This window comes from Protopterus annectens, chromosome 2.part0 (assembly GCF_019279795.1).
Source record: "Protopterus annectens isolate FY-2018-M chromosome 2.part0, PAN1.0, whole genome shotgun sequence".
In the NCBI taxonomy this organism is placed as follows: Eukaryota; Metazoa; Chordata; order Ceratodontiformes; family Protopteridae; genus Protopterus; species Protopterus annectens.
The window spans coordinates 1,765,005,340-1,765,021,462 of record NC_056728.1 but is presented as its reverse complement, the minus strand read 5'-3'; the positions used below and the strand labels follow the sequence as shown (position 1 = coordinate 1,765,021,462).

The window sequence follows — 16,123 nt, the reverse complement described above, 5'->3', positions numbered from 1 at the left end:
TCAGCCCCCTCCCAGATGGCCAGTTGGCACATTTGTTTCCTATCCCTGGCATGAGGGGCTGTCATTTAGACCGACATTAGGGTCTAGGGATGGTTCAAGTGTTTTTTTTCCTTAAGCCCTAGCTACATTTCTTGTGGATACCCAGCTTTCACAGCCAAAGGGGAACATGTAGTAGGCTGGCTGCTGGTCGTCCTTCACCTCCACCAAGGATGTCCCCAGCAAGAAGCCCCACCCCCTTCCCTCAGGCATGGGATGTCTCTTTCTTGGTCTCCACTGAAGAAACCTCACTTCTCTATGTGTTCTCTGAATGCTCACAACTCTCCCCACTCCTCTCCTTCCCCATCATGCCTCTCCAGTGCTGCTACTCAAACCCCAGTCTCTTGGTCAGAGTTAGAGCTGTATCCTGTGACACACAGCCAGACTAGGATATATTGTTCCTTTTTACTTGAAATGTACTTCGACAATGTAGAACTTTTACATTACATATGACTGTTAATGAACTGCCAGTTTTATTTTACTTTCATAATTATTTGTAGATTCATAGGTTGTCGTGCCCTTAAAAAGCTTTTAGTAATGCTGTAAATGTTATGTGTGAGAATTAAGTTGTCTTATTCATAGGTGTCTAAGATCATTAAAGAAACAGACAACACAAAATAGGGACAGTTGATGGATTTCATATTTAACAAAATATGCAGCATGATAACTGCAGAAATTACTTTGGTTCTGATTGTGAGTTCTCAGGCATGTTGTCTCATTATCTGCAGTGCTTTTCGAAACAGTTTTGTGGAAGATCTGGTGAAATGGCTAGAGCTCTGTGACTCTGTGATACCTGTCATGGAAGCTTTTGCAACTGGACATGCAGAAACAGGGACTGAAGAGACATTTGCCCGTGTTTTGCTAAAGGATTCTGTTATAAAGGACAAGCCAGTTATTATTGCCCAGGTGAGCTTATTGTATATTTGCATTTGTTTGTTGGCATAGTTAGTTTAGTTCCTTTTCATCAGAGGCCCAGTAAGATAAGCTCCATAAAAATAAGAAAAACAAAACTGTCAATAAATGATAATAAATGTGAGAAATAGGCATACACCTTGCAAGTTATAGCTTCTGATCACATATATGGAATATACTAACCTTTCTAACAAGCATAATTAAGATACAATATATTTTTTATAAAGACAAACCAGCTTAGTGCAAGGAATTGAAGTAGCAAAAAAGGAGGAACAACATAAGCAAGATAAAATGATATACAGCTTGTAATATACATTCTCAGGTACACATGTATAGCAGTGCCCTAAACAGCCATAAGTAGGTGCAAGAATTTATAATTCTTATGTAGGAAGTCCTCTTTCTCTTCTACCTTAAAAACATTTCTGAAGTTCTGCATTTGCCAGTCTTCTTGCGCAGGATTTTACTGTCCTGTGACTTTCCTGTCTTTGTTTTGATAGTGTCTATAAAACTTTAACATCTGTCTCCACTGCAACCCATTTTATCTAAATAAACTTTGGGTTTAGCCTTTACCCCTTGTCCCTGCCTCCTCACCACCCTTGTGTTGCATCCCTAGTAATAATTTACTGAAAACCATGCCATTTTTACCTCCTCTTCTTTTGTCCACCTCTGTTCTATAGTATGCCTCTCTATTTCATGACATTCTCATGCAGTGCTTGATTTCTCCTTTTCTTATCAGGTGCACATTAGCTTTACCCAGTCTTTCTACTTTCTTATTTACATATGAAATTAAATAAATACTCCAGATCTTGTCCTAATTTTGGCTAAGTGCCAACATTTGGTGGTGGTGGTCTGGGGTTGTTTTAACAACTATGATTTCACTGAAATGTATTTACTAAGGAAATGTAGGCATTATGTCTAGGCAGGCCACAGAGGGGAAAGGCTCAGAGGTTGAACAGTCTGTGGGCTTATCAACAGCCTCAAAAGAGACATCTGACTCTGAACTGGTGAAAGAAGCAGATATAGTAATGTCTTAGTTTTGCTGTTTCTTTTTGGTTGCAAGTGGGTGTCCAAGGTGCGTGCATCTGACAACATATTAGCTCACAGCAGAGCTTTCAAGTGTTTGTTTTGTAGGTACATTTTTAAAGAAAAAAAAATTGTTTATGGATATGTTGATCTAGGAGCAAACGTTTTATTAAGTGTTTTTTTTTTTAATGAACTTTATCAGAACTACAAAATTAATGTTAATCACGAAATGTATGTAATACTTCATTATCAGGTGACCATAATGGAATGAAAATGCATCTGGCCAGTGGTGGGTTAAGTTGGGCTGTTTTCAAATTATAGGCCCATTGCACTCGTTTTTAGGAACATGCAAAAGTTCTTTGATTCACCTTCCTGATTGTATTAATTATAATATACAATAATTTAATTATATCCCTTGTATAATACAGGACCACGTGTTAGAGTGTGTTTTAAATGTATAGTTTTGAACATTTTTGCAGTAAGCAGTGAAACAAAACCTAGTAACATTTTATTGTTTTTTTTTGTCTATTTAATTGTTTCATTGAATATTGTGGACTGTGTCTCATTGTAGTTTTTTTTTTTTCTATTTAATTGTTTCATAGAATACTGTGATCTCTCTGTCTCTGCAGTTAGTGGGGGCTATTGTGTTTCACTTCATTGAAATTCAGTGTTAAACTCTTAGCCTAGAGGGTTTCTCTGTATTTATAAGTGTTAGTCATATATCTTTGAATTTATTACTGCACAGTATCTGAGTTGTTTGGCTTCTGCCACATACCTACAATCAACTGCATTACTAGCTGAGTTATGTACAAACTTGCAGTGTTAAAGATTGTACTGCATTTTATTTATTTTTTGTCTATTTGTTTCATTGAACATTGTGGTCTGTGTCTCTGTAGTTTATTTTTCTGTTTGTTTCATAGAATACTGTGGTCTCTCTCTGTCTCTGCAGTTAATGACGGCTATTGTGTTTCACTTCATTGATATTCAGTGTTAAACTCTTAGCCTAGAGAGTTTCTCTGTATTTATAAGTGTTATTCACATATCTTTGAATTTATTACTGCTCAGTATCTGAGTTGTTTGGCGTCTGCTACATACCTACAATCATCTGCATTACTAGCTGAGTTAAGTACAAATTTGCAGTGTTAAAGATTGTACTGCATTTTATTCTTTTGTCTATTTAATTGTTTCATTGAATATTGTGGTATGTGTCTCTCTGTAGTTATTTATTTTTCTATTTAATTGTTTCATAAAATACTGTGGTCTCTGTCTCTGCAGTTAGTTTCCCAGCCGCCCTCCCTGTTCTTGTTCTGGTATTAATCTTGGTGGCTTTGGAATTGCCAGCCCCTCCTGTAAATTTGTGTTTGAACACTCCTCCTGGGTCTGTGTCATTTGCTCACTCAACAGAGTACAGTGAGATCATACTTTGACTACAGACACTCCTACCAGTCCCATCTGTTCAGCTCTATCCCAGCTCTATTCCACTCTAGTGTCACTAGCTCATTCTATCTAATAGAGACCATTTGTGAAGGGCAAGCCAGTTATGTCCTTAATTTTGAATTGTCTTTTGTTTCTCCTTTCTCCCTTCCCACTTTCCAAAAAAATATATATATATTTCTAAGCTTGTTTCCTGCCTTTCCTGTTACTAGTCTAGTCCAGATACAGATTTGCTGTAACCAGGACAGTTTGTAAGCTTCTGAGCCCCAAAAGCCTTTCTGGGTTGGAGGGAAGCCTTCTAGCTTATCAGTGGGAGTGGTAAACACTAGGTAGCCTATATAGCGCAAGAGTGGTTTCTGGCCCAGAAATTTTAGGTTATTGGCCATTTGGGCAGTTTTTCCATCTCTTTTAACTTTCTGGTTTAAAAGCCTGCATTTGCACTTGTTTCCCACCTTTCCTGTAACTAGTGTAGTCCAGATACAGATTTGCTGTATCCAGGACTGTTTGTAAGCTTCTGAACCCCCCAAGTGTTTCTGTGTTGGAGGGAAGCCTTCTAGCTTATCATTAGCAGTGGTAAGCACTAGGTAGCCTGTCTACCACAAGAGTGGTTTCTGGTCCAGAAATTGTAGTTTATTGGCCGTTGGCAGTTTTTCCATCTCTTTCAACTTACTGGTTTAAAAGCCCGCGTTTGCACTTATTTCCCATCTTTCCTGTAACTAGTCTAGTCCAGATACAGATTTGCTGTATCCAGGGCTGTTTGTAAGCTTCTGAGACCCCCCCAAGCCTTTCCATGCTGGAGGGAAGCATTCTAGCTTATCAGTGGGAGTGGTAAGCACTGGGTAGCCTATCTACCACAAGAGTGGTTTCTGGCCCAGAAATTGTAGATTTTTGGCCATTTGGTCAGTTTTTCCAGCCCTTTCAACCTTCTGGTTTAAAAGCCCATGTTTGTGCTTGTTTCCCACCTTTCCTGTAACTAATTCAGATTTGATGTATCCAGGACTGCTTGCAAGCTTCTGAGCCCCCCAAGCCTTTCTGTGTTGGAGGGAAGCCTTCTAGCTTATCAGTGGGAGTGGTAAGCACTAGGTAGCCTATCTACCACAAGAGTAGTTTCTGGCCCAGAAATTGTAGTTTATTGGCCGTTTGGCAGTTTTTCCATCTCTTTCAACGTTCTGGTTTAAAAGCCTGTATTTGTGGTTGTTTCCCACCTTTCCTGTACCTAGTCTAGTCCAGATACGGATTTGCTGTATCCAGGACTGTTTGTAAGCTTCTGAGCCCCCCAAGCTTTTCTGTGTTGGAGGGAAGCATTCTAGTTTATCAGTGGGAGTGGTAAGCACTGGGTAGCCTATCTACCACAAGATCCATGTACATATTCTTAGTTTTAGCACTTACATTTGCTTATTCGTGCTCAGCACTTGTTCAGAACTTGTTGTTAGCACTAAATAAGCTACAAATTACTACAACACTCAACCTTCCTCTTTACCTAGAGGCAGTCAGTTTTTGTACTTACTTTCCTCACTTGCTTAGAAAAAAACAGCTCTTATACTCACTTTCCTCACTTATCTAGAGGAAAGTAGTTGTTTTATTCAGGCATGTCCAAGGGTCAGCTCCCAGTGTTCTCTCCTGTCTATCTGATGAATCTGGGCATCTTGGGGCAATGTAGCAATTGCCTCACGTACACAGGCAACCCTCTCATCCTACTATCCAGCATCACAACCTGTGAGAGATGCAATTATCTAGCCAAACTGGAGGTAAAGCTCTCGCCACCCAAGACTGAACTTGACAGTCAAGAGGAGAAGGTAAACACGTGCACCACACCACACTCATCACATAGTCCCATTAAACCTGCACCAGCAAAATCCACACATAGAAACACAAAAACATTCACAGAGGCTCTCAATAATAATTTGCTCAAGCAACAGAGACCTCCAAAGCAGAAATGCAAGCAACCTCCACCCCCCAACACAACCCAAATGACACATAGCCCACAGACTCAGTGTGCCAATAAACCACAGCGCATAAGGCAAAACAACATACCCAACACACTAGTCATAGGTGATTCTATAGTCAGGCACACTGATGTCCCACTCACCAGGCTAAACAAGGAGAAGGTTACTGTCAGCTGCCTGTTGGGTGCCAGGATCCACCACATAACCCACGCACTCAGGTCACTCCACAAGTACAAATATAACTCTGTCATTGTCCATGTTGGTGTGAACGACCTGAGACGTACCTCCCTGGACTACTTAAAAAGAGACATGGAAGAGCTGTCCGATCTTGTAGCCCAGGCAGGTATGACCCTAGCTCTGAGTAGCATCCTGCCATCGCCCAGAATGATACCGCAGTACAATGACAAAATGATTGGCTTCAACAATTGGCTAAGCTTCTGGTGTCATTCTAAGGGGATCCAGTATCTGTCTGCATGGGACGACATGGTCGACAGACAACGATGCTTTGCCAGAGATGGCCTGCACCTGTCACCACTGGGATTCTGGATACTGGCTAAGGGTCTTGCCACCCCTATAGTGCCTTTTTAGGCAAGGTTCAAATGACAAATTTACCACCATAACAGGAACAGGCAAGCAAAAACTGAGGGTAGTGCTACTCAATGCTAGAAGTCTAAATCTCAAAATGCACCCACTCGAGGCACTCCTTAAAATGGAGAACATCGATATCTGTGCAGTGACTGAGACCTGGTTCAAGGCTGTAGAGAGCAGCCCTGCATTAACAGACTATAACTCATGCCACACTTTTCGGCCATCTAACCTGGACCAGAACACCAAAGACGGAGGTGTGTCTATATTCATTAAGGATATTCACACCTCCAGGCTAGTTGCACAGCATAATGCATCCGAGGTTATTCAAGTGCAACTAACTCTGGGCAAAACTACAATCCAAATTGTAGCTTGCTACAGATCCCCCACCGTGACCCAGGATTCCCACTCCTCTTTTCTTGATATACTGGAAAATGTTAGGGTTCAACCAAACACCCTAATAATGGGCAATTTCAACTACCCCACGATTAACTGAGAAAACTACTCATGCACCATCTCCTTTGCTCAATGCTTTATGGAATTCATAAATTCCAGTGCCCTGGATCAACTTATCCACACCCCTACCAGGGGCAACAATATCCTAGACCTACTCATTACCAGCATGAGTGACCGGTGTTCCACACCTGAAGTCAACTCCTTGTTGGTCAGATCGGACCATAAGCTAATCACCCTAGAGATCCACATCCTGCCGCCACCCACCATTAAGGAAACCACAGTAAAAAATTTCTCCAAAGCCAACTTCATGCCTCTTAAGACAGAAGTGGCAAACTTCATGACACCCATGCAGATGGACAATACAGTTACGACTGCTGAATCCAACACAAATGCACTTTATAAGTACTTACATGAGTGCATGGATTGTGCTATCCCAAACAGAACCAAGACGCTATCCTCCAAAAAAAATGAAGCCAATCTGGTGGTCCCCTGCCATAAACAAACTTTACAACAGAAGGAAGAAACTGTTGCAAAAGAGAGTAAAATCCCATGAGTGTAGGAGCTCCCTGGTCAGCCTCAGTAAGAAGCTGAGATCCCTTATAAGATCCTCCAAAGCTAGCTACGAAAACAAAATTGCCACTGATTCTAAGGGCAACCAGAAAGCATTCTATAGCTATGTTGAGAATCTCAATGGCAACACCCAGATCTGCTCTGAGTTATAGTACAAGGGCACGATAATTACAGAACCAACTGATATTGTCAACATCCTGGCAGATAGGTTCAGTGCTAACTTCAGTGCTAACTTTACCCCTCTCTCACCCCTAAAGGGCCCATATCTATACAGGAAGAATGCAGAATCCCTGTAATCACATCTATGCGGGTAAAAGCTGCACTCTCTAAAACCAAAAACACAGCATCCATGGGACTGGACAACATCCCAGGCTGCATTTTACAGGAACTTCAGAACTAACTGGCTCCCCACCTAAGCACCATGTTCAATCATCATCTCACTTCAAGCTTTGTGCCCACTGAATGGTGCACAGCAACAGTTATCCCACTCCACAAAGGTGGAGCCACCACTGATCCTGGAAACTATCGCCCTATTAGCCTGACGAGCCTAGTCTGCAAGGCCATGGAATGTATCATCATGGAACTTATAAACAAAGATATTGGTAACCTCCAAACTCTGGACCCCACCCAGTTTGGGTTTGTGAAAGGCAGATCATGCCTTCTGAACCTGATGGACTTCTTTGAGGCAGTCACCAAAGCCGCAGACAAGGGTAAGGTGGTTCACACAGCCTATCTTGACCTCTCCAAGGTTTTCGACACCATCCCCCATTCTGGAATTATAGCTAAACTCACTAAACTAGGTATAAATCCCTACATCACAAGATGGGTTGCCAACTGGCTCACTGACAGAACCCACACTGTAAAAGTTGCAGACTTCAAATCTGACTTCAAACCATTGACAAGTGGAGTACAACAGGATTCAGTCCTGGGACCTCTCCTGCTTGGTATCTACTTTTCTGAAGTACAGGCTAACACAGAAGGCCTCTGGCTAACGAAGTTCACAGATGACTACAAACTAGGAGCCATAGTCAAGTTCCCAAATGATGTGGACATCCCACAGAAGGGCCTCACTGAGACAGATGCCTGGTGTCAGAGGCATGGCCTCAAGCTTATTGCAGAAAAGTGCATTGTCATCCCCGTTGGTAAAAACTCTGTACCCATGAACTTCCACATAAACGGCAGTCTACTTAATGCCGAATGTGTGATAAGAGACCTTGGGACCCAGGTGGACAGTAGTCTCTCCTTTGATAATCACATCGCCACAGTAGTCAGGAAATCGTTCTATGCGGCAGACCTCATCACAAAAGGGTTCTCATTCAGGAAAAAAGAGGTCATTGTTCCCCTCTACTCATCACTCATTAGACCCATTATAGAGTACTAACGCCCCTTTTGGAATGTACCTCACAAGACATCTGCAGCAGCTGGAAAGGCCACAGAAGTACCTCACAAAGAGGATTACTGGCCTCAAACAGATACCCTATACTGACCATCTCAAAAATCTCCAACTTTACTCTGTAGCATATTGCCTACTCCACGGAGATCTCTGCCTAACATATAAAGCTATGTTAAACCCAGAGCTGTTGGACATGCTACACCTAAAGAAATCCCAATCCCTATGAGCTACACGCTCTAGGGACCTAAACCTTGTTGTCACAGTAAACAGGACATGCTGGAGGGATAGATTACTACTTCCTATCCTCTGGAACAAGCTACCCATCTATGTCAAGCAACATTCCTCATTAGCACTGTTCAAGAAAAATGTTGATGATTGGATGGGAAATAGGAAATACATCCCAGGGATCACTTCTGTGGCTCTGCTCAACAGGGGCACATGAAATTAACTTTCTTGCGTGGCGTAAGCCAGGGAACCTTGTTGGCTAGGCTTACTTAGGCCCTTGGGTCGATAGCCTAGTACCTACCTATGAACAGATAATGGCAAACTGCCCAATTCAGAACATTTCAACCATAAAAGCAGTGGAGGCTCATTGCATCGGATTGTAGGATTGCAGCCCCCCCCAGCTGTGTGAAGAAAAGAAAAGAACATTTAAGTTTGTAAAATAAAATATTTAAATTAAACTAGCTGACTAGTGCTTTTGTAAACGAGTCAGACTGAATTCTCAAAGTCCCGGAACTCGAACTGCACCTGCTCATTCCTCAATGAGTTCCGTTTTTTTTAATATAGTTTCTGTAAATCTGGACTGTCTCGGACTGCTGTAAAGGCAGCTTAGATTATGGAGAGTACTGCATCAGTGTGATCTGCCCAGAAATCTGTGCGGTAACTGCACAGTAAAGTGGAAGGGGGTCGGACTGCCACGTCCGCAGTCACGTACGTGACGTGAATGGCAGGATAGCTACTGACTGGTTCTCACTGTCTTTCTGAAAAAGAGAGCAAGAAACAATCAGTAGAAGCAGGCAGTACAGATAATTGTGGTTACTTGTTGCCAGTGTGCTACCATTACAAATGGCTTTCTAAAACCTACACACTATGGAGAGACAGAGGAAAGATTTCTGAATCCTCCTGAGTCCTGACCTAGCTACTTCATTTGTTGTTTGTGATGGAAACAGACAGTCTCAGTCTCTCATCATTTAATTTTTCTAAACTTGATGTAAGTCAAGTGTCTGACTCACATGCATCATCTGTTTTCAGAAAACTTTACATGCTTATCACCTGTTACCTTTCACAGCAGGACACACTGTGCTGCACAGTTTGCAGAAAACCTTACATGCCTGTGGCCCATTATTTGTTTTTTAAAGCAGGACATAATTGTGCACACAGCTTTCAGAAAACGTTTCATGCCTGTGGGCTGGCCCATTACCCATTCTTTTACAGCAGGACACATCTGCATGTCATCAGGACTGTCTGCTGTCTAACCGACATCACCGCTATGTATTGTTCAACAGTCCTGTTGGTCTGCTGGGGGTGATGTTCCAGCCACATTTGCTAGCTGCAGCTATTGCAGTGCCACTATATGCTATCAGTAGAGGCAATGAGTTACACTGATGTGCTTTTGGACTGCCAAAGGTTTTATTTTGAGTGATTTCTTTTAGCTCGGGTATGTTTTTTTGGGGGGATGTCATGTCTGTCTTTTGAATGTAATGTATACAGTTATTTTTTTACAGTTAAAAAAAAAAAAAAAAAAAACAAAAGTCCAAGGCACTCCAAATGTAAACAGATAAACTCGAAAACGAATGCCTAGAGTCAAGACAAGAACCCAGTTGCAGCTCCACTCAGTTTATTGGCAAAATCTCGATACACCATTAATGCTTTTCTGTTCCACATACAAAATCGCGTTTTCGTCCTGACAACATAGGACTTCATCAGATGAATGCTTCCTACCCAATTGATGCTTAAATACTTTAAAACCTAAAAACCAATAAAAACACACTCAATTTAAATTTGACAAATCACGTAACTGATAAATTCATTAATATTCATATAGACTAATGAGTTTTGTTAATCCATATAACTCATTGATGTTTTATAAAAACTAGTTACAACTCATTCTGATATGATATTTTACTTATGTTCATAAAACTATTGTTAAAAATTATTTACTAAACCATTATTATTTTACATTGATGTTTGTGATCAGTAGTAATAGGTGAAAATAATTATCCAACACCCTCTAGTGTACAAAGTTGTTACTACATCAAATTTTATTAGCTCTAAGTTTTAGAAGTGATGTTATGGAAAGAAAATCATTCATGCCTGGTTTCTTTCCTGCTTCTAAACTGACTTGCCACCACAACTCCCTGCTTTCTTAAACATCCTCCCATGGACCCCCTCTAACATCTAATTTGATTTGTTCTAAAACAAAAAATTGGAAACTATATTCATTACAATTCTTGGTGTGTTTGTAGAGTGCATTAGTTTCCTTTGCTTTTGCCATGTCATACATATGCTCGTATATTCGCTTTTTTAAGCCCCTCTCAGTCTTTCCATCATAAAAAGACTGACATTTTTGACAAATTACCAGGTAAACCACTCTATTGGAATTACAATTATAAAAATCTTTACTTTTTATTGTTCTTTTTCTACTTTCCACATACACTTCACCTTTATTAATAATGTGAGGGCATTGCTGGCACCTACCACACTTGAAAGTCCCCAACCTTCTATTGCTCACACTGTTATTCTCCTTTCTTGTTCTCTCCAACATATTTTTTATACTTTGAGCATTGATTTTGATTTGAGCATTGAAATTGATTGGCCAGTTGACAGAGTTGATAGATCTGTTAACGCCCTTGTGTCATAGTTTGCTTCCTACCAGAAGTAATGCGTGTGTCAACGGAAATGGAATAACAGCGTCTAACGGAAATCAGTCCAAACGAAAAAGGGAGCTAACTGGCGATGGGGAAGAAGCCGGCGACCTAGATGTTTTTGAAGAAACTGATTTCAACCCAATGGTAACACAGAGAGTTTTGGAAGCTGGGGTTGGAGTGAACGAGGCGAAATGTTTATTGATTTGGGCGCTAGACCAAAGACGCTGAATGGTTCTTCAGCTTTCAAAGGTCCTGTTCAAACTAATATGAAAACCACTACTGAGTGGTTAAGAAAAGACTTTCTTTTTAAAACGGACATTAATTCTAAAAATAGGCAAATGGATGGGGATTCATATGTTGTCAAATTGGATAAATTGTATAATATGATGACAAAGTATAGAATTTATAGCATTGAAAACGCTTATTTAAAAGAATGTTTAAAAAAGGAAATTGTGCCTAAGGGGTTAAGGGTACACAAGTACCCAAATAATGTACAACCGGGTTCTATTTTTCATGATAGTTTGTTAAAAGTTTTCAATAGATGTGGACTGGAAATAGTCCAGCTCATTACTGAAGAAAATGATAGAAATCAGGAGGTTTTAGGTAGGGAAATTGATGAATTGGATGCCTGTATTAAAAATGATTTGGTACATGGTATTAGAGAGGAGAGGGACAAATATTTTAAAATAAGAAATGACATTGATGTTAAATGTGAGGAAGTCATACAGAGGATGATGGGTAAACTAAATAGGGACATACATGAGTATGATACTAACACTAGTTACCCGAAGCCCCCCCAGTTTAGAGGTGATGTTTTTGATATTAACAATAAATGGAAAAAGAACAATTCAAGGAGGGATGACACACGGTATGATGTGGTGTATGACACAGAATTTCCCCCTTTGATAGATAGGGAACAAAACAATTATACACATCACAAAAGGGGAAATTTTCAGATAAGGGGGGGGAGAAGGGGGAGGGGGAGATACTAGTGGAGTATACCCCAGTCCCTAGGATCCATGAAGATGTACATGATCAAATTTTAGTAGATAATGTTAAGAATACTTTTCATGAGTTTTCTATTTACAATTTTAGTGACTTGCCACTTACAAAGGACCACTTTGGACTTCTAAGTAAAGGACTAAAATACATCCCACTATATAAAGGAGATGTAACAAGAACTTTATTGGATGTAAAGTTATTTATGAGAAAAATTAATTTGGAAATTCTTGCTACAAGAGCTGGGTTGAATAGAAATAATGTGAAGGGATCAGAATTAGTTAGGAGATCTATTTTTAACCCACCATTATTACCACAATTAAGAAATTTGGAAATGGTATTGGAAAAAGAGGTCAGAAAAACTGATGAAAACAATAAGTATAGACACAATTACAATCTGAGTGTAGAGGGAAATAGGGTATTAAAAGACTTGAGAAGCAATGGGTCAGTAAGAATTATGAAACCAGATAAGGGAGGGGGAATAGTTATTATGAATAAAATAATTTATGAGGGGAAAATGAACTCTATTTTGAAAGATGAAAATAGATACGAAGTGGTATCCAGGAATGAAGTACAGGTAGCATATAAACAAATTGATCTGTTATTACAGGATCTTGTTGTTGAAAAGTTAATAGACAACAAGACCTTACAATTTTTAGAGGTAAAAAAGCCAAGGATAGCCACTACGTTTGGTATCCCCAAAATTCATAAAAATTGGTTGAACCCCCCCCCCCCCTTAGACCCATTGTTTCAGCCGAGGGTTCGAAAACAGAACCTTTGGCAAAATATATAGATTTGAAAACTAAACACATTTGGACTAACAACAGGGTCATCTTGAAAGATTCTTGGGATTTTTTAAGGGGACTCAGTCCAAGTTTGTACAGTGAGGACCTTATTTTCATTACTATTGATATTATCAACCTCTTTTCCAGTATACCATATAAGGAGGGGATGGAGTTGTTTGAAGAGAGCATTTTTCTTGATCAAAAGATGACGCAAGAAGAGAAAATAGTTACTGCTGCATTCATGGACACAGTATTAAAATATAATTTTTTGATTTTTGATGGGGAATATTACCAGCAAAAAATGGGGGTGTCCATGGGTGCAGCATGCGCACCTACATATGCTAATATAGTACTCTCGAAATGGGAAGAAAATGTTATTATAAATTCCAGGTTTAACAAACACTGGTCTTTATACCATAGGTTTTTAGATGATATAGTTATGTTTTGGACTGGTGGGCAAGATATATTTTTGGAATTTTTCGAATATATAAATTCAACTACTGGTTTTTTGAGATTCACATACACAATAGGCTTGGAAACTTTGAAATATCTGGATGTTGAAGTATACAAAAAGAATTATAAGTTTGAAAGTAGAGTTTATAGGAAAGAAACCTATTGTAACTCCTTTTTACATTTTAATAGTGCTCACCCCTTACACTGCAAGAAAAATATAGTTAAGGGGCAGTTTGTAAGGGGTTCGAGAATGACAAGCAGTGAACTAGATTTTGGGAACGAATGTAACATCTTAGAAGAAATGTTTATTGAAAGGGGTTATCCTAGGGAATTTGTAAGGAATATAAGAAGTGAGGTTGAAGAGGGTAGATCAGGTAGATTCAAGCCTATAATAGGAACAGGGCATTGCTCTGGTATGAATGAAGTGAGCAAGGAAGGTATTAATGGTGAAGAGGGGTTTCAAAAAAGTTTAGTGGTAGAATTTAACTCCACAAATCACAAGATGAATGAAATATTGTCCAGGGAATGGGGCAAATTCTCAGCACTTACCGACATGGATGAAGTCTTAAAAATCAGACCAAAGGTAATATACAAAAATGCTCAAAGTATAAAAAATATGTTGGAGAGAACAAGAAAGGAGAATAACATTGTGAGCAATAGAAGGTTGGGGACTTTCAAGTGTGGTAGGTGCCAGCAATGCCCTCACATTATTAATAAAGGTGAAGTGTATGTGGAAAGTAGAAAAAGAACAATAAAAAGTAAAGATTTTTATAATTGTAATTCCAATAGAGTGGTTTCCTGGTAATTTGTCAAAAATGTCAGTCTTTTTATGTTGGAAAGACTTAGAGGGGCTTAAAAAAGCGAATATACGAGCATATGTATGACCTGGCAAAAGCAAAGGAAACTAATGCACTCTACAAACACACCAAGAATTGTAATGAATATAGTTTCCAATTGTTTGTTTTAGAACAAATCAAATTAGATGTTAGAGGGGGTCCATGGGACGATGTTTTAGAAAGTAGGGAGTTGTGGTGGCAAGTCAGTTTAGAAGCAGGAAAGAAACCAGGCATGAATGATTTTCTTTCCATAACATCACTTCTAAAACTTAGAGCTAATAAAATTTGATGTAGTAACAACTTTGTACACTAGAGGGTGTTGGATAATTATTTTCACCTATTACTACTGATCACAAACATCAATGTAAAATAATAATGGTTTAGTAAATAATTTTTAACAATAGTTTTATGAACATAAGTAAAATATCATATCAGAATGAGTTGTAACTAGTTTTTATAAAACATCAATGAGTTATATGGATTAACAAAACTCATTAGTCTATATGAATATTAATGAATTTATCAGTTACATGATTTGTCAAATTTAAATTGATGAGTGTGTTTTTATTGGTTTTTAGGTTTTAATTAAAGTATTTAAGCATCAGTTGGGTAGGAAGCATTCATCTGATGAAGTCCTATGTTGTCAGGACGAAAACGCGATTTTGTATGTGGAATAGAAAAGTGTTAATGGTGTATTGAGATTTTGCCAATAAACTGAGTGGAGCTGCAACTGGGTTCTTGTCTTGACTCTGGGCATTCATTTTCGAGTTTATTTTTTTACAGTTCATTTAGTTGGAAATGTAGTGTTTTTACTAATTTTAAATTAAGTGTAGATTTGGGTTTGAAGGTTTGTTTTAGGAGAGCTAGGATTTTGGGGTGAATGTTAATGTCCCTTATTTCTGTCTGAAGAGTATAAACATTTTCTTAACTTTTAGGAACTAGCACAAATATGTTGAACACAGGGGAATTTTAGTAGCTCTAATGAATGCCCAGTATAGAGATTGCTAGTGATGCTGAGGACAGTAGATGAAACTGATGATGATGATACACCAAGAGTTTAGATAAAAATGTATTGACACAGTGAGTCAGACAAATGTTTTTATCATACTCTTTCTATTATGTCTTCTGTTAAATTGCAAGTTTAGGCTGCTAACCTTTATTGTTTAATGACTAATTAGTAACTCTTTATATCCCTAAATATGCATAAATGAATGTGCGAGCTTTCAAACAGTGCATACTACACCTGTCTGTAGAAACAAGAGCTGTTTCCAGATTAGTGAGCAGCAGAGTACACCTCTTTGCTCACTCTCCACCACTGGCAACAGGAGTAGTTCTTGTCGTTTGTCATATAGGTGATTGGGGGTTCATAGGTTCATAGGTTCATACTAGGCTATCTGCCCGAGGGCATTTACAAGCCTAGCCCATAGTTTTGTGGCTTACGCCACCCCTTTAGTATGGGGAACTATACCCATTATTTTGCTGTGCCTCTGTTGAGCAGTGACACTGAGGTAATCCCTGGGGTATATCTGCGATCTCCCATCCATTGGTCAAGGGTGTATGATTAGCTGGCAGACCTCTGGAATAGTGCAGTAGTACCATGTATAATAATACCTTTTGCACACTGCCCTGCTATTGTGAACTGTGGTAACACTGATACCCTTTCTCTGCTGCTGGGTTGCACGCATTCTGTGTACCAGTTGCAGAGTTGGTATTAAGTAACATACCTGCACCCTTTTCTTTATCAAGTAGGTGTAGATTTTTTCCATGTAGGAATGCATACTAACTCAGTATACAATATGTTCCAAATTTCAGCTGTATACCACAA

General features: G+C 39.3%; 1 protein-coding gene across 3 annotated transcripts in view; it reads left to right on the top strand.

Annotated features, from left to right (window-relative positions):
• Nucleotides 1-16,123, top strand: part of TMCO4 (transmembrane and coiled-coil domains 4) — a 1,335,578-nt gene that overhangs the window by 252,110 nt on the left and 1,067,345 nt on the right. For all 3 annotated transcript variants that reach the window (XM_044061794.1, XM_044061793.1, XM_044061795.1), the window contains exon 3: nt 765-942. In XM_044061794.1, the coding sequence (XP_043917729.1) occupies nt 765-942 (178 nt within the window). The remainder of the gene's footprint in view (nt 1-764; nt 943-16,123) is intronic.